Here is a 17,679-nt window from a genome sequence, read left to right as displayed (position 1 = left end):
TTCGTTCTGCCCCATACGTCACCACGGGGCTGCACACAGAGCAGCTCATTCCCATTAATCAAAATATATAAAAACAAAAGCAGAAATACAAAATCAATGACTCCACGCTAGTGGTTTTTATTACATTCATGATTAATATTTACAATACAGCAAGTTACAGTTCAATAAATAAATGGACGGGATAGAAAACCCAGAGAGGGATATTTAGCGAGGTTGCCAAACACAAAAGGCACAGATCACTCATCTGAAATATCTTTGCATAGTAGAGCATTTATTCATGTGCAAATTCATGCACATACAGGCGTGCAGGAGCCGCGACATTAATTCCATTAATAGATGAAAGAACTTCCTCCAGCATCCCCACCACCCACCTACATTTTGACGTTTTATCAAATGCATTGGTTTCAGGATATTAACGTTATGTCAGCTTTCGTATTAAAATGTGCGGAGGTGTGAGGGCCTATTGAATGTTGCCTGTAGTTTTAATTTAGATTCAAACATCAACCTGCCTCAGCATTTAAGCTCACATCTAGCTACATTTGAGATCAAGAAACTAACACGTATGTGGACCTAAATCATTAAATAAATAGTAATTAAACTTATGGACAATTTAATGTTATTACAATAACACTAAATAGATGCATCGAAAATGCCAGTGCAGCTACAGAAATGTGAATGTTCCCATGACAAATGTAAATAACTAATAACTTCACTACTCACTGTACTGTTATGTCAGTGATGTTACATTCATGATTCCTTAACTGATAAACAAGAATTGGTGCTAAAAACACAATATCTTCAATAAACCGAAGCGTTAGTGGTCCGACAGTGTTGAAAAGCAACGTAAAAAGCTGACGAGGCTCGAGAAAATAGAACCCAACAGAATTAAAAAGTGCATCAATGCCACAGAGAAATGATGTCAATGTGGAAATACAGATTACAGATGTTCCAAATATTTAAGAAAAATACTTTTTTTTTGTTTTTTACCCCCCTGAAGGTACCATAAAGAGGCAGTGGTGACTACATGATGTTGAAGATAATGACAGTATCCTGAGATACAGTATATAAAACTGTTTGACATGACTTAACTAGTAGTAGTAACTGCTGTCGGCATGGGCCATCATGAACAGGTTTCACCACTCAGTACTTTACAGGCAAGACCTTTCAAACTAAACATTTCAGTCCTGCTTCTGATACTGCAAACTACCAGGAATGTATGTCAGTGTCTCCATTGCCATATGTTATGATATGGTATGATTATTGTACATCAGTTTGGGTTATTTGTGAAAATGAATATGCTCCTATTTAGATGAACAGGTGGCAGCTGGTTCGCATGGTCCCGGCCACAGACCTCCGTTAACCTACTGGAAATCAGGAGTAGAGCTTTTTTTGCTTGAAGTACGCATCAAATCGACACTGGGCGTAGTCCTGCATGACAAAATGGTTCACTATGAGAGGAGGATTCAAAATATTTGCCTCTTTAACACACAAACGTTCTTAAATTACAGGTCACAAACCAAAAAGCACAGGTGGGAAAGGACCATTGGCTATGAGAATGAGAGAAGACAATATCCAACAGCACCCTGTAGTTATTGTCTTACCATGTATCCAAACTCAATCTTGGATATCTTGGCTTGAATGATGGACCACAGTCCCCAGAGGAAGTGAGATGCTAACGCATATCTACAAATGGAAAAACAACAGTCAAGGCCTCTGTTGAGCCGGCATCAATGCTAAATAACTCTACTAACCACTAACCACCCAAAGCACCTGTTGGCTTCAATGATCATGTCCTCTTCCATCTGGGCCTGGTCCACGTCCCCACCACTAGACTGTCTTCTCTGTTCTGTCAAATAAGCTCTGATGAAGCGGAGCTGAAATGAAGGGCAGAAGTTGTCTGTTCAGGAGTTTATTACGATAGGTAACATAAAAGGTGTGAGTTCTTAATTATATTATCAAAAGAAGTTAAAAATAAAGTATCTAAAAGGTGGGGTTTTGTACTTGCAATTCTTTTTAAACCCCAAATTATTTAATTCCCTAGATGGGCCAAAGCATCTGTTGAAGTATCCTCAATGGTACATTCACACGTTTGACCACTAGATGGGGGTATTTAGATTGAAGGCTTGCTATTATTTCCCAATCTAGGAAGCATTGGAGAGCGTCAGAATGTCATGTGAATAAAACTTGTGCGCAATTGACATTACTTGATAAACCAACTCCAAATGATTGAGCCGCTACTGGTGTCTGAATGGACATGGGCAACATTGAGGCTTTTATAAACTGTAGCGTTGATCTCTCCACTGACCTGCTGCTGTCTTGTAGGATACTTCTCTGGGGAGGCTTTGTAGAAGGGCCACTGGTCATAGGTGTAATCATACATCCACTCGCAGAAATGATTTCCAAAGTCAAAGCCCCTGCAGAAACCCCAATGTCCATTATCAAAAGAATTGTGTCAGGGATATCTGTAACTTTAACTCTATAGAACCAAAGTCAAAGAAAAACATGTCATTTTACAGCGTGTGGCCAAGAGTGCCGACCTCACCTGTAATTATAACTGCTGTATTCAAAGTCTATCAACATGAGCCGGTCTGCTGAGGTGTGGACCCGGTTTTCTAATGCCAAAATGTTTCCTGACACAAAGAAACAGGAATCAAGATACTGGCCCGTGTAAACACTAACAATGATAAAAGAGGAAGGTGTTAAGGTTAAGACATGAAGACAGAGAGGACATCCCAACTCTTCTTTCTCTCACATCCCAATAAAGACACATGGAGACGTGAGGATGTCATGTTTAAACCTCATCCACATGTAACTTCATTAAGACGCTTCTTGTAGCATCTACTAATCTCACATCAGCCTGAGGAAAGTTTTTCCTGCTCCTCAACACAAAACTTTTGTGTTTGCTTTTCTTTTGACACATGTAATGTTAAACTTTTTCTTATTAAAATAAATGTTTCGCTTAAACATTGAATCCAGAACAAGCATTAACAAACAAGAAATAAAATATTCAATAAATAATATATCTGTAGCTCCTTTTCATTGTTAATATATTTTCACAAGCCAAAAATAACAACTTGCTTCAATGAAAACGCAATCGTTCAACAGTCCATAATCAACCAAAGAAAAGTCATCCCAGCTCAGTTTGCTACACTGTTGCACATGGGTCTAAAGCAGATACTGAATTAATAACCTAAAACTTAATTAATAACCTAAAAACACACCTATCTGTTCACCATCCAGCCACATATCTGAGGATTAAAGAAGAAAAACCTCCTTCAAAAGGCTGAGCAGCCACGTTCTGCTCATGTGCACCTGATACACCTGTGTAGCCATTTTAAAAACCCTTTCTGCAGCTCTAAATGTTTAACTGAGTAACTTGAGTCTCCCAGCGTTGTTATAAGTTGACAGCAAATATCCCCATGTCCTTTTCACATTAATAACACTGTCGGTTGCCGCAGTGTCTGAAGGAAGAAATTCTGATAAAAACCTAAATGTGGCTGTGAATGAATAAAGCTAATGTTTTGGGACTGAAATATCAGCTAATTTTTGAAGGTGACTTGTCTATTAATAACTGCAACCCAGCTGGCCTTTGACTTATATAATGATCCCGTTCCATGGCATTGGGCCAGCAAAGTCAGAGGGTTTGCACAATTAGCTTATAAAGAGAAGATAATAAAGGTTTAGGAAGTGGTTGTTTTACCTTCCTGGACATCATTGTGACAAAACACCACTGGTGATGGAGTTGCTGCCAGTAAGGCCCTGTTGTGGAGACAAAAGCCAGATAGAGTTTGTAATGGGAAATAAATACTTATGGAGGTCCCACATATGGAGTCCATATAGACTGAAGTTATCAAGCACTTTTTTTTTTTATCTGTGCAAGCATATAAACCAAAGAAAATGATTATCAGCTGAGATAAAGGCCACAGGAAAGGTTGTCTTGTCTGCTTTATTGTGGGGCTGCTGGTAGAGCATAAAGGAATAGACGTGTCCTTAAAGATAAGCTTGAAAATCAAAAGTGTGTCTTAATATTTACAAGCTCTTGAAGTCAAACTGCGTGGACTCAGCATGGACAACTGTGAGGAACGGGGACAAAGGTCGACCAACAGATAGGAAAAACAGAACCGTCTCCAAGATGAATATCCGATATGTGTAAATGTGGACTTAATGTCCTTAAAGTTGTTTTTTCTTGAGCTGTTAAATACCACCTGCCTTTACAAGCTAAACGAAAAATGGGAAGTACACAGTGAAACGAATTAAACATTGTTTCCCAATCAACTAAACTGAACTTCTGTTTGCATTTATATGTGTGCCAAGAAGCCTGATCACAATGGGACGAGCTAGAGTTATTAAATATTTTACTCAAATTTAAGAGCACATTTAAGAGTAAAAAACAATGACAGAGAAGGGCAGACAGGTCATATTAAAACTAGAAGATTGCATACAGTTCAGGTTATTTGGACTTCTCACCGGAGGCTTTCGAGCTCAGCGGGTAGGTCCAACTTCATCAGCTTCTTGTACTTCTTCACATGCGTGTCACGTACGAAACTCAGTTTCATCACTTGAGCTAGATATCTAAAAATTACGTTCAAAAAGACAGCACAAGCATTTAATTGAATCTAGCTAATATTGCAAATAGCAGCCAGAATTACAGCCAAATGCACTGACTTGTCAATGGTCCCAAACAGCCACTTTGGCTCTTTGTTGAAGGGCATAACCATGAGATGGAAGCGGGCCAATTTGACGGCGATCTCAGATGAGATGGACGGATCTGACAGTTGCTCTGTGCGCATGCGGGTGTTCTGGGCAAAAGAACCAGACAGATGTTGTCGATACAGGTGTTTTTGCATGATCGCTTATTTTATCGTTGAATGAAAAATAGAATATGGAGGATATGGCTACAAGATACCCCGCCAAAAGGAAACTTCCCAGATCAGCTGTTTAAACCACATGTACACAATTTAGAACAGGGGTCACCAACACAGTGCCCGTGGGCACCAAGTCGCCCGCAATGACCACATGAGTCGCCCGCAAGCCTGTTCTAAAAATAGCAAAACTCGCAAGTGAGGTGCGTCTAAGAAATTTTTTCTACCGCAATTTTTTTTTTAAAAATCACACCTGCATTTACATAGATTTTAAAATGACAATGTCTTAAAAATAAATAAAAATATAAATAAAGTGAAGGTGAACTCTGACCTAGTTCAAAGGTCAGTATTGTGTGCATGAAAGAACCTTTGCGCTTGTGGAGAATAAACTAGCGGGCAGTGAAGATGGTGAGTGGAGGTCAATTTTCTACCCCAAAAACATGGCAAAAAGAAGACAATAAATTTGTCATTTTCAAAGTAAATGGGAGGAAGAGTAATTTCTTACTACTGTGAAAGGAAGGTGTGTATGTTGCATTTGTGGGGCGACTGTGATGACGGCGAAGCAGCACAATGTGGAGCAACGCGTCATGAAAGCTACAATGCTACAATGTTAATGCTAACTACCCACCGGGAAGCATTCTACAGTCAGAGAAGGCCCAGGAGCTAAAAAGTGTGTTTATAAAATGTAACAGATTTTGAGCAGAATTGCAGTAGATTTGTTCAGTTAAGATTTATTCAATATGAAAGTTAATTTTTTTTAAATGTTGCATAACTTTTTAAAACATGGTTCAACATAGTTTCTTATGGTTGAAAGTGTCTGGTGAAAACTCAAAAAAAAAATTCTGATCAAATGTAGAAGTGATCATCTGAACAATTGCTGAGATTAATAATAATAAAGTGTTGAATATTGATCTTTGTTACCCACTCTAAGTTATTGATACACACACACACACAATTTGTTATTTTAGAGGAGTGTGTCAAGCGGTAGCCCTTCGATACCCATGACGTAGCTCTTGGTTTCAAAAAGGTTGGTGACCCCTGATTTAGAAGCTCCCCCCACTCATCCATCCTAACAGCTCAATACCAAAAAAACAAACCTCTCCATATACATATATATATACATATCTAGATGTATTAAATACCGGAATGTACTGTTCCAAGCGTCCCTCTGGAAAGATGCCATAAAGTTTTGGACCAAGCGTTCTTTCCGCCAGGATAGCAAACATCACACTCTCCAATACCAAGGAGTCGACCCCCTGTAGAGGGATGAGAGAGGGGCCCTTATTGAGTCTTCCACAGGCGTAATCTGCCCAACCATATGCACTTTTATGAAATCCTTAAGAAGATAATGACAGACAGACCTGCAAGATGGCCCCATAGATCCTGAGGAGCACCTCACGCGGTTCTTCGCCCACACAGGGAACACGAGCAGGCAAACTACACAGGTAGAGCAGATTACTGAGCCCACCGCTGCAAAACCAGAACAGCAGCACATTAGAACTAGAGACCACATGATGTACAGGCAGATCACGGGGATGGTTTTACAGAGATCGAAGCAAAGTGCCAAAACATAATTTTAGATGAATAAATTCTAGAAAAAATGCTTCCAGGTACACTAGAAAGAACCCCATGATTTAACAATTAAAGGGACAGATTAGGCACTAATTCAGCGTCATGGGGAGCTTCTGAGTTTCCCTGAAATGTGCAGTGCAATGGTCATTTTACCTGACTATGCTAATTTGAAAATCATCTTCACCAAGGGTCTTCCAGGACCCCGACAGAAAGTCTCGGCACCAAGCAAACGCCCTGCTTCTGGTGTCCAAATCGACCTCCTCGGATCTCCCACCTTTGAAAGACTCTGCCTCAGAATCTTCATCGCAGATCGCTCCAGGTATTGAGCCCATTGCGCTTAACTTGAGTTCGTCGACGAGCTTGTTCCCGACTCTTCTCTTCTCTGCCGGAGGGCCCATTCCATCTCCTGAAGTACGGGCGGTGCCGAAAAGCTCCACTTTATCCGTCTCTCCGTCACTGTACCTGCTGCTAGTTACATTTCGACGTGAATGCATCGTGAGACTTTGCCCAAGGGAAGGAGGACTGCGAGAACGTGTAAGAAATGCTGGGGGGCGGGAGGCGGTTCGTGACAAATTCAACTGCTCAGAAAAGCCTTTTAACAGGAAGTGCTTTCCATAACCGTGTAATCTAAAACGCATTGGTTATTACGGATCGGTAATAGGCAAATAGAGCGGAGGGAGTCACCTTCGTGGGCAGTGAGAAGCTGCTGATTCGAGCTGAGCTACAGCGACGTCAATGCCATTCAATCTCCTCTCACTTCCGCGTTTACCAGCGCTCACGCGGCCATTGGCAACGTTCATTGGTCACTGTATACGAGAACTGGATTCTGGGAATACGAGTTTTTTTTGTCTCAACGAAGTCAGAGTATTTAGCCTCTGGTAAAGTACAAATAGCGGTAACTATGTATTAAAATAATTTCGTAAATTAAGGCGTAATGCAACAATGACAACAAAGTAAAAAGCCCAAATTACAATTACAATTACAGATGTTTAATCATGATCCCGCCTCACCACGTAGTACTCCACATACTGTAGGTTTCAGGTACTCCCTTATTTAAACAGATTTTACATCTCTCAAACCAAACATCCAGTACTACTTCTGAGGGAAGAACTGATACCAGTAATTCCAGGAATATATATCAGTGTATCCATACACTTTTAATGTATGTCAGGTATTTGTAAAGCTAAATATGCCCCTTTATAGAGGAGCAGTGACAGTTGACCTTTAATTTTCCAAAGATCAACTTTGATCATAAAGCCATGTATTACTAGTGCCCATGTAAACACAATACCTGACCAAACCAGGTTAACTGCATGGAACCAATTAAGTATTTTATCGTTTCTTAAATAACCGTGTCAAAAGACACTGCTAAACTGCTGAAACTACACTGACACTGCTGAAACTACTAAATTTGTTATGAAGTCTTCCTCGCATTATTAGAAATAAACTGATGTATGTAAACTCAATGTATATGAAACCAGATGAAGAGAAATAAATTGTACATTGTTAAGAAATACAGAAACAACTCATCCACTGATCATAAAGACATTGATACTAAATTAATCAAAACAGTAATAAGTGAGTTATCCCAACCATTAAACTACATTTTCCATCTGTATTTTCAGGCTGATCAAATTCCTAACAGCATGAAAATAGCAATAGTCAGATAATTGTATACAACTGGAGATAAACACAACTTTGCAAACCACAGACCCATTTCTCTTCTACAATTCTCAAAAACCTAGGAAAAAAAATGTAATAGACTAGACAGACATCAAAAAAGTATTCGACTCAATACCCACAAAGGCTGGATTGCTGATGCAGCCGTACCTGATGACTCAAATATCCTTGGGTGTGTTGAGGATTTACAAAATGAACAAAATCACATAAGAAATCAGAAAAGAAGAAATAAGAAATCACATTAAAAAATTTTTTTGGATTGATGTAAAAAAAAAAACCCAAACTGGGTATTTTCTAACAATAGACTTAAAATTCGAGTTATAATAAAAAAGTCCAAAAGTGGTTTTGTCATATTCCAAAGCAAAACACTTAGAGGTTTGGGGGTAACACTACATTACTTCCTTACAACCATTGTTTATTCTACAGAAACGAGCCATCAGAACAATTCACAACGTTGTCCTTATGAACGATACATTATTTCTGAAATCAAACATAAGCTTCATGACATAGCCCAACTTCAAACAGTACTATTTATGAACAAAACAAGAAATAACCTATTCCCATATCAAGATTCAGAAAATGTTTCAGGACAGAGAGGGAGGGTACAATGTCAGAGGAAAATCAAACTTCATAACACCCAAAATCTGCAAAACTAAGGCAATGGTTCTCTTTTTCAGTTGCTGGGGTACAACTGAAACATTCTAAATAGAGACCTTCATGTCCAGAGAGTATGAATATTTAACCAGCATCATTTACCAGTCATCTCTTCTGGAATTCTAATAGTACTGTTATTGTTGCTATATACTGGCGCTGTTGCTCTTACTGTTTTTTATTGCCCCTGGAGATGTCATGTTCCTTATAATCACTGTCAGCATCACTATCAATATGATTATTACAAATGGTGACATGTTTAAGTTATTAATCTGTGGATAGGAAGAGGGGTCCCTCATCTGGGGGGTTAGATAATAATTCGAACAGTTACATGCAATGGAATTTGTAGAATAAATCTTTATTTCTGGAATTTGTTACAAATCGCAAGTTGTGAGTTTGGTGCTTTATTTTTAAGCCTGATGTTTATGTAAACAGTCATAACTTCAGTAATAGTAATTGAATTTTGTCTTTGAAAAGCTAGCAAGGTGATTTATTGGGAACTTTACAGTAAGCACAGGGAAAAGCAATGTTGCATAGCTGTGTCTTGCTGAGTTTTAAGCTGAGCGCATTTCAATTGCTTTACTGCTGACAATGATGGTCTCACGTCTGGGCTTCTTCACAGCCGATGCAGCAATCTCTCTCTCTGTGGAACAAACAAACAAACCCAAGACAGCAATCAGTTGACAGTTAACAGTCAGTCATTCTTCCTTGAGTTTCTCTAATTTTGAACTTACTCTTTCTGTGTAAGCATATCGGTTCACAGTTATTGAAGGTCGTTGGTATGCATACGGACGTGCTGCAGTGGATATAAATCTGTAAGCAAAGGAAGAAAAAACAAACAAACGCATTTAAAACAGATATAAAAAGCAAATGGTTATTTTTCTTTAGATAAGTGTCTGTGATATATACCAATTCCTTAGAAGGATAACGTTGTGGTGGTGAATCTGACTGCATTTTCTGGCTGGGTTCAGACATTCCTCCAGTCATAAATGTGAACATCCAGAAAATGAAACGCCTGCAGTGGCCCGGGTATGGCAGAGAGGATGTACTGAGCAGTCTGGTCTGATATTTATCCTCATGGTTAGGACAACTGAATAATGAGAGGGAAAAGGGTAATGAGCATGGTGATAAAAATCTAATACACGCCTGAATTTGAGGGTCAGATGTGTCAAGATGATGATGTAGATTTCACACCTAAATAAGATAAATAATAAACTCCTACCCATTAATTAAGAGGTCCCACTGAGGGTAACTGTGAGGGTTAGAACCGACTGTGGCCCAGCATCTTCCAAGGGTTAAAACAAGGTTGAGATCGGTCCTCTCCAGCAATGCGACTTCAACATACACGGGATCCCTGAGCACCTTTGTGATTGGGTATTCAATTTCCGAGTAATAGCTATTGAAGGCCACGTCCTCTGCTCAAGCAAAAATACATGAGTTTAGCAAGCCATTGTTATCACCACAATAATTCCTGTTCACACCGACCTTCCACACAGCCTTTTCCAGTGCACTGTCCACTGCCCAGGTAGATTACCACACGGATCGGTCCTAAAGCTGCAACAGGGTAAGGTGAAGGAAGAGTATTGACTTCAATAACCAGGGCTTCAGTGGAAGAGCCAATATATTGGCACTGCAACACCACGCTGAAAAAATATATGATAAAAAAGAGTCAATGGGTAACAAAACCAATCGAAGAGTTGGCTTGCAAATGTGTCAGGATGGATTGAAACACTTAAGTTGTTAATATCCTAAAATAAAGGAACACTTACTCAAAGGTGGTGTCCCTGGTAATTTGGCCTTTTTTTCCATCAATAATCCCATATGTAGAATACATCCTATTTTCGTAGAGCAGGCCGTCTGGTACATCCTACAGCAAATTTGTGGTACTTTGTTTTTTACTTTATCACAGAACAACAAATTCAAGTGAAGTTAATCAGTAAAGAAATATTGTTGATCTTACAAACGGCATAGTGCCACAAGCAGTAACCCGAAACATGTAGATGAGAAAGGTCGAGGTGGCACCAACAGGTTGGCATTCATCACCACCTCCATAGAAATAACTGGGTCCCATTTCAATGCTAGGCAGCGTTGCATCTTTGGATACCACCACGATGAAATAGCCTGCCTTTGTGCACTGAAGAGTTACTGAAAAAGAGAAATGAACAGACAAATCTCAGAGTTCAACAGACGCCAAATCAATGGTCAGTGCAGTTCAGAGAGCAGAAGACAAATGCTTACCCCCTTTGCCATAATAGCACATGCGACCATCGGAACAGCCGTTTATGGTGTCACACTCTAACGGAGTGATGTCCGGAGCCCCGCACGGTATCCTATCATTTGCCTCAACATCACATCTGAGGACGTCTGGTGGTGTAGGCACCAGAGGTTCCTGCGGCTTTGGATGTGGGTGAGGCTTCTGAGTTTCCTGCGGCTTTGGATGCGGACGAGGCCTCTGAGGTTCCTGCTGCTTTGTTGGTGGACGAGGCCTCTGAGGTTCCTGGGGCTTTGTTGGCGGACGAGGCCTCTGAGGTCCCTGCGGCTTTGTCGGCGGTTGAGGCCTCTGAGATTCCTGCGGCTTTGGCTGCGGCCTCGGAGGTTGGTATGGTTTCTGTGGCTTGGTACCAGTCTGAGCATTGGCCAGACAGCCAAAAACCACAACTGCCAGGAGACAACCCCTAATCAACTTCATTGTTTTTGCTTTACAGCACAGAATGAGCTCCAAATGCTGTGAAAGTTGTGTGGCAAATGCCCGTATATTTATAAGGTAACGCGGGTGGGGGGGTATTGATAGCCTTCAGCCGATTTGCTACTGAAACCTGCCAATCATATGGGTGTGTCACCAGTTGGTTTGTGGTTTTGCAATGAGAGGACAAGTGAGCAGACTAAAATCAGTGTAGAAAACAGGTAAAAGTTACATTCAAATGGGCTAAAAGTTTGATAGTATCCAACAAATGGGCTGTAAAACATCATCTGTATATTTTGACTTATCACAGGTTTTAGCTGTTTTGCAGTTTTTCAGTAAACAAATTATTGATCCAGATGGAATTAAAGTCCAGCTTCCAACAATTTCAAAATGAAAACCTTAACAGGGTCGGCCTGACCGGCACTGTACAGGTCACACTGTGTTTGGAGAGCTGCAAAGACAAAACAAACAGCCAGTCTTATCTCCTAGCATGTTTATCATTAATGGATATTGTGATTAACATGTCTTTTATAAGTGAAATGCATTCAGCGTAACATTTAAGATTCAAGATTCAAGATGTACTTTATTCATCCCCGTAGGGAAATTGAATTGTAGTAGCAGCCTTGCCATGGATTAATATAACTGAAGTGTAGGAAATTGTATTTACAAAGTATAGAAATAGAATAAATAAATACAAATAAAATTAGAATGTTATAAGCATATATACAGCATATATTATAAGCATATATATATATATTTTTTATTTTTTTATTTTATATATATGTATATATATATTCAAAAAATCTCTTCCTCGCCCTCCTGGGCGGTGCCTCCTTTCCTTCAGACTCGGGTCCTCTACCAGAGGCCTGGGAGTCTGAGGGTTCTGCGCAGGATCTTAGCTGTTCCTAGGACTGTGCTCTTCTGGACAGAGATCTCTGATGTGGTTCCTGGTATCTGTTGGAGCCATCTACTCAGCTTGGGTGTTACTGCCCCTAGTGTCCCGATCACCACTGGGACCACTGTTGCCTTCATCCCCCACATTCTCCTCCTTCAGCCTTTGGTACTTCTCCAGCTTCTCGTGTTCCTTCTTCCTGATGTTGCTATCACTCGGGATTGCTACATCTATCACCACCACTGTCTTCCGGTGTTTATCCACCACCACTATATCAGGCTGGTTGGCCACCACCATCTTGTCAGTCTGGATCTGGAAGTCCCACAGGATCTTGGCCTGCTTGTTCTCCACCACTTTCGGGGGTGTCTCCCACCTGGTCCCTGGGACCTCCAGTCCATACTCAGTGCAGATGTTCCTGTACACTATGCCAGCCACCTGGTTATGCCGCTCCATGTATGCCTTGCCTGTGAGCATCTTGCACCCTGCTGTGATGTGCTGGACTGTCTCAGGGGCATCTCCACACAGTCTGCACCTGGGGTCTTGTCTGGTATGGTAGACCCTGGCCTCTATTGCTCTGGTGCTCAGGGCCTGTTCTTGTGCAGCCATGATTAATGCCTCTGTGCTGTCTTTCAGTCCGGCCTTTGTCAGCCACTGGTATGTTTTCTCGATATCAGCCACTTCCTCAATTTGTCGGTGGTACATTCCATGCATGGGCTTGTCCTTCCATGATAGCCCCTCAGGTTCCTCCTCCTTGGTGGGCTTTTGTTGCCTGAGGCATTCACTCAGCAGTGGGTCAGTGGGGGCCATCTTCTTGATGTATTCTTGGAGGCTTGTTGTTTCCTCCTGGACAGTAGTTCGGACACTTACTAGTCCTCGGCCCCCTTCCTTTCGCTTTGTGTACAGCCTCAGGACACTGGACTTAGGGTGAAACCCTCCGTGCATGGTGAGTATCTCTTCCAGTGGCCAGGATATTATGCCAGCAGGGTATCTGATTACTGGCAGGGCATAGGTGTTTATGGCCTGGATCTTGTGCTTACCATTCAGCTGACTTTTTATATATATATTTATATATATATAAAAAGTCCGGTCAAGAGAGCCAGTCAAGAGAGTCCGGTCAAGAGAGCTCAGCTCTGACAGAGAGGGATGAATTATACAGTTTGATGGCGGACGGCAGGAATGACTTCCTGTACCGTTCCTTAGAGCAGCGAGGCTGCAGGAGTCTGCTGCTGAAGCTGCTTCTCAGTTTGTCCACTGTGTTATGGAGTGGGTGGGAGGGATTGTCCATGATTGTCCGCAGTTTCAACACCATCCTGTCCCTCACCACCTCGTCCAAGTTTGCAAGATTACAGCCAACAACAGACCCTGCCTTTTTAATGAGTTTGTTGAGTCTGTTGGCATCCTTTGCTTTAATGCCTGCTCCCCAGCATACTACAGCAAAGAAGATGGACATTAACTACATGTTATCTATCACAATATAAATAAAATACAGCAGGAGCTTTTTTCAGTTTCATCTGAATGAACATGACACATATTGATAATTTCACTTCAAACAACGGGTTTATAGTTATTTTAATAGCCAAAATATAAATGTAGCATCTGGTAAACATACAGTACAGGGAATACTATGACTACTACTACTAATAATAATAATAATAGATTTTAATTGTTTAAAAAAGGATGCACCTTTAAAACATTAGATGGATTACAATAAGTGGGCAAACGGTAACACGATGCTTTTAATTGCATTGCTCTTTCCAAAAGGAGAGTGGGGGAGTTTTCCCAAAAGGCGATAGCAATTAGGTTGTTCAACCTTCTTCCAGCCATTTTAAACTGACTTCCCTGCACTGTAGATCACACCAAAAGCAGGAGAGACGCATAAAAGACTCACAGAAAATGCTCTCTAAAGGACTGAGAAATATTCTTAAAGCAATGGAGCTAGAGGGAGTAAGAGGAGAACCAAGCAAAGTCCCAGTTGGGAGAAGGCCTGCAACCATGAACAAGACTGCATTCACAACTTCAAGAGTGCTGATAACAGGCTCAAAAATATAAAGGAGATTATGGCACAATGTAGTGGCAGATGTTGTGTTTATTGTGTAGAAATACAATATCTTTGCAACTTAACAGTTAACTGGAGACACGCATGCTGCCACGACAACTCTATGTGTCCACTGCACTTTGACAGAAACTAAACCACAGTCATCATGACATTGTTTCCATGGGTATTGACTTATAGCCTGTGCCGAATGTCAGACTAATATGTCACTGCAATTTGGCAGAGCAAGTCAAGACTGTATTAAAGATAAATATTGTCTGCAGCGCATGTACTGGATTAATAAACCTGTGAAATCGCAATTTGCCTCGCACGTTCTCTTCCTTTTCATTGTGGCATTAAAGCTGTTTTTCACCGGTTTCACAGTTTAAAGTTACGTTTAAAAAAAAAAAAAAAATAAACAGCTGTTTAAGGGTTAATTTCTGTTGATTGTCTGAGTGATGTATTGATTTCACAGTATTTCACAAAGTTTACTTAATGGCACGTCAAGGTGAGGACAGACAGACCTGATCTGGGGTCACCATAAACTTTGTGACCACTGTCCTCTGAGAACATTTTTCACCTGGTTATGGAATTTATGTTACATAATCTTTGAGCTTAGGAACTCTAGCCTATAAAATAATTTCAAAAGGTTGCTATTGAGTCATGTATTAAGAGGGTCCAATTAGTCTGATTTCTGCTCAAGATCACATATGTCAAAATGAGTCCAAATAGTTAAATTAGAATACTTTTACATCAGATGTTTTGATTGGCAAATGTTCAGTGGCTAATGTTTACCCTCTGATTTGATTGGTAAAGGAAGGTTGGAAGGGTGGGACTTTACCAAGCAGTTGTATTATATAAGCAGGTGTGAATTTCAGTGTTCCTTACAGCATCTGGTGAGCTCATCACTTGTTGTGACGCCATGGTTATGAAGTATACCACTCTGTGCCTTGCGGCACTGGCCATGTTTGGCTGCCTCTGTGATGCGCAGAAACCTATACAGAAGCCTAGCCATCCACAGAAGCCTAGCCATCCACAGAAGCCTAGCCATCCACAGAAGCCTGCTCTTCCACCGCAAACAAAGCAGACCTTTGAAAAACCGCTGACCTGGAAATACCCTGCAGATCCCAAACCCGATCCAAAGATTGAAGTGGATTTTCAGATGAAATATCCCGTTGCTGCTTCAACTGTGGCTGTTGAATGCAGAGAGAGGGACGCTCGTGTGGAAGTCAAGAGGGACTTATTCGGCATTGGACAGCCCATCAATCCTGCCGACCTCACCCTGGGAAACTGCGCCGTCATAGGGGAGGACCCTGTTGCTCAAGTGCTGATTTTTGAAAGTGATTTGCATGAGTGTGACAGCTCTAGTATGGTAAGCAGACTGAAGAAGATTTATTAAAACTCTTGGAAAATGCTGATGCTGTACCTTTCAAAGGTTCCATTTCCCTCTAATCTCTTGCCCCCGTTAGACGCTTGAAGATGCCCTCGTGTACAGTTTTGTTTTGAACTACGATCCCACACCGCTGGGCGAGTCCCCTGTTGTGAGGACCAGCAAAGCTGCCATTTTTGTGGAGTGTTACTACCCAAGGTAAGTGGATCGGTAAAGGGTCTGGTGCAGAGATCCAGTAAACAGATCAAATGCCTCAGTGGCAAAGCGTGGTCTAGGGAAACCCTGTAAATAGGAATAATTGAGAGGTTTTGTCTTTTTTCAGAGGTTTTTTTTAAATTTAGTTTTATTCTTTAGGAAGCACAATGTGAGCAGCTCTGGTATTCAGCCCTGGTGGATTCCGTACTCTGCGGTTAAAGTCGCAGAAGAGTTCTTGTACTTCACTCTCACACTGATGACCGGTAAGTCACATAATTGGTTTGATTACATTACAATAACACATATAGTCTGTAAGAAAAATATCACATAACCTGGATTCACTCCTAAACAATAGTTTATAGCACTATTATAGCATGTAGCATGTAAATGGGTTTATAGCACTAAGCTCCTCCTCATTCTCCTCATCCTCAGCATCATCAGCAGCAAGGGATTCCAATGTAATATTGTAGCTATTTATTACCAAATATATTATTTGTATTATTTTACATATAGACATTTACATTAATTAAAAAAATCAGCATACAAAAGATAATAAGCTACCAACTCAGTATAACCGTCACTTGCCATCCATAATTCTGAAGCGACTTATCTCTCTCTATTGTATCTAGATATTATGACAAAGTACCTGCTTTTGTTTTGACACTGACAACATTAACATGCTGTCAAAAACTCTGAATAGAACCAAAATAATCCCATAATCTCATTGCAGATGACTGGCTGTATGAGAGACCAAGCAATCAGTACTACCTGGGAGACATCATTAACATTGAGGCTACGGTCAAGCAGTACTTCCACGTGCTCCTGAGGGTCTACATGCAGAGCTGCGTCGCCACTGTTTCACCTGATCCGGAGAGTTTTCCCAGATATGTTTTCATAGAGAATGGGTGAGTTGATCTGAAGAAATCCATGATTGCTCTCAGTGAGGTTAACTTTGATTGTTAAATGTGTGTGTGTGTGTGTGTGTGCAGGTGTTTGCTGGATGGTATTGCCACAGGCTCAGGGTCTAGATTCATGCCTCGCAAAGTTGACAACGTACTTCAGCTCCAGCTGGAGGCCTTCCGGTTCGAGAGTGCTGATGTTGCATTGGTAAGCATTTCCAAGCTAAGTGGCTCCTGTTAAACATCAAATCAGCTGAAATCACGTCTTAACAACAAGGGCTTCCAATTATTTCCCTCCAGATATACATCACCTGCCATCTGACTGCAACATCCACTTTCTACGTCATCGACGCCGACCACAGAGCTTGTTACTACGATAATGGGTGAGTTTGCGGGTATACGTGCCTTCGTGCCTGTAGGATTGCTGGCGGGTTTTATCGAGTCTACCTGTCTTTGAAGGTGGAGAGAGGCCAGTGGAGCTGACTACGCTTGTAACACCTGCCCTGCAGTGGTCCCACCGCAGGGCATTGGTGTGATAAATTCTGGTGGCTCCTGGAATCCAGGCAAAGGAAAAACTCAAATTTATGATAGGACGGTCCGTGATGTATCCAAAACAGATGGTACGTTACCCTGTATGGTTTGGTATCTTGTTAATAAAATGGAATCAAAGCGGCGCTTCCAATAACACATCTCTCTTCCACAGCAGTTGTATGGGAAGGTGTCGTCACCCTTGGTCCCATCCCCATCGGAGAGCCCATCGCCTAACTCAATATTTACCCAAGACTACGGTCACCCAAATAAACATTCACATGGGTTCATAACT

At 41.1% G+C, this 17,679-nt stretch overlaps 3 protein-coding genes across 4 annotated transcripts; 1 reads left to right on the top strand and 2 right to left on the bottom strand.

Annotated features, from left to right (window-relative positions):
• Positions 1-93: 93 nt before the first annotated feature.
• On the bottom strand, positions 94-7,198 carry chkb (choline kinase beta). The gene is made up of 11 exons (XM_003967130.3): positions 6,588-7,198; positions 6,224-6,332; positions 6,005-6,118; positions 4,666-4,799; positions 4,468-4,572; positions 3,701-3,759; positions 2,543-2,630; positions 2,306-2,414; positions 1,771-1,874; positions 1,602-1,683; positions 94-1,428 (listed from the first exon to the last, which is right to left on the bottom strand). The coding sequence occupies exons 1-11, from the start codon at positions 7,070-7,072 to the stop codon at positions 1,372-1,374; spliced, it is 1,446 nt and encodes a 481-aa protein (XP_003967179.2). The 5' UTR covers positions 7,073-7,198; the 3' UTR covers positions 94-1,371.
• A 1,904-nt stretch (positions 7,199-9,102) lies between these two features.
• Positions 9,103-11,516, bottom strand: LOC101079966 (zona pellucida sperm-binding protein 4-like). Its single transcript, XM_011606971.2, has 8 exons — positions 11,004-11,516; positions 10,726-10,910; positions 10,535-10,632; positions 10,251-10,408; positions 9,988-10,180; positions 9,675-9,855; positions 9,500-9,578; positions 9,103-9,408 (listed from the first exon to the last, which is right to left on the bottom strand). Exons 1-8 carry the CDS (start codon positions 11,452-11,454, stop codon positions 9,320-9,322), a joined length of 1,434 nt encoding a protein of 477 aa, XP_011605273.2. The 5' UTR covers positions 11,455-11,516; the 3' UTR covers positions 9,103-9,319.
• A 3,711-nt stretch (positions 11,517-15,227) lies between these two features.
• Positions 15,228-17,677, top strand: LOC101080196 (zona pellucida sperm-binding protein 3-like). Of its 2 annotated transcripts, none has more exons than XM_029841480.1 (8): positions 15,228-15,744; positions 15,842-15,960; positions 16,117-16,220; positions 16,688-16,862; positions 16,947-17,064; positions 17,157-17,239; positions 17,316-17,476; positions 17,563-17,677. In XM_029841480.1, exons 1-8 carry the CDS (start codon positions 15,295-15,297, stop codon positions 17,619-17,621), a joined length of 1,269 nt encoding a protein of 422 aa, XP_029697340.1. In that variant the 5' UTR covers positions 15,228-15,294; the 3' UTR covers positions 17,622-17,677. The 2 variants fall into 2 exon arrangements, with proteins under 2 accessions (XP_029697340.1, XP_029697339.1); XM_029841479.1 differs by having other exon boundaries at positions 15,229-15,744; positions 17,560-17,677.
• The last annotated feature ends 2 nt before the right edge of the window (positions 17,678-17,679 follow it).

Source organism: Takifugu rubripes, chromosome 9, assembly GCF_901000725.2.
Source record: "Takifugu rubripes chromosome 9, fTakRub1.2, whole genome shotgun sequence".
Classification (NCBI taxonomy): domain Eukaryota; kingdom Metazoa; phylum Chordata; class Actinopteri; order Tetraodontiformes; family Tetraodontidae; genus Takifugu; species Takifugu rubripes.
The sequence above is the reverse complement of the archived record's forward strand: the minus strand, read 5'-3'. Positions and strand labels throughout refer to the sequence as shown.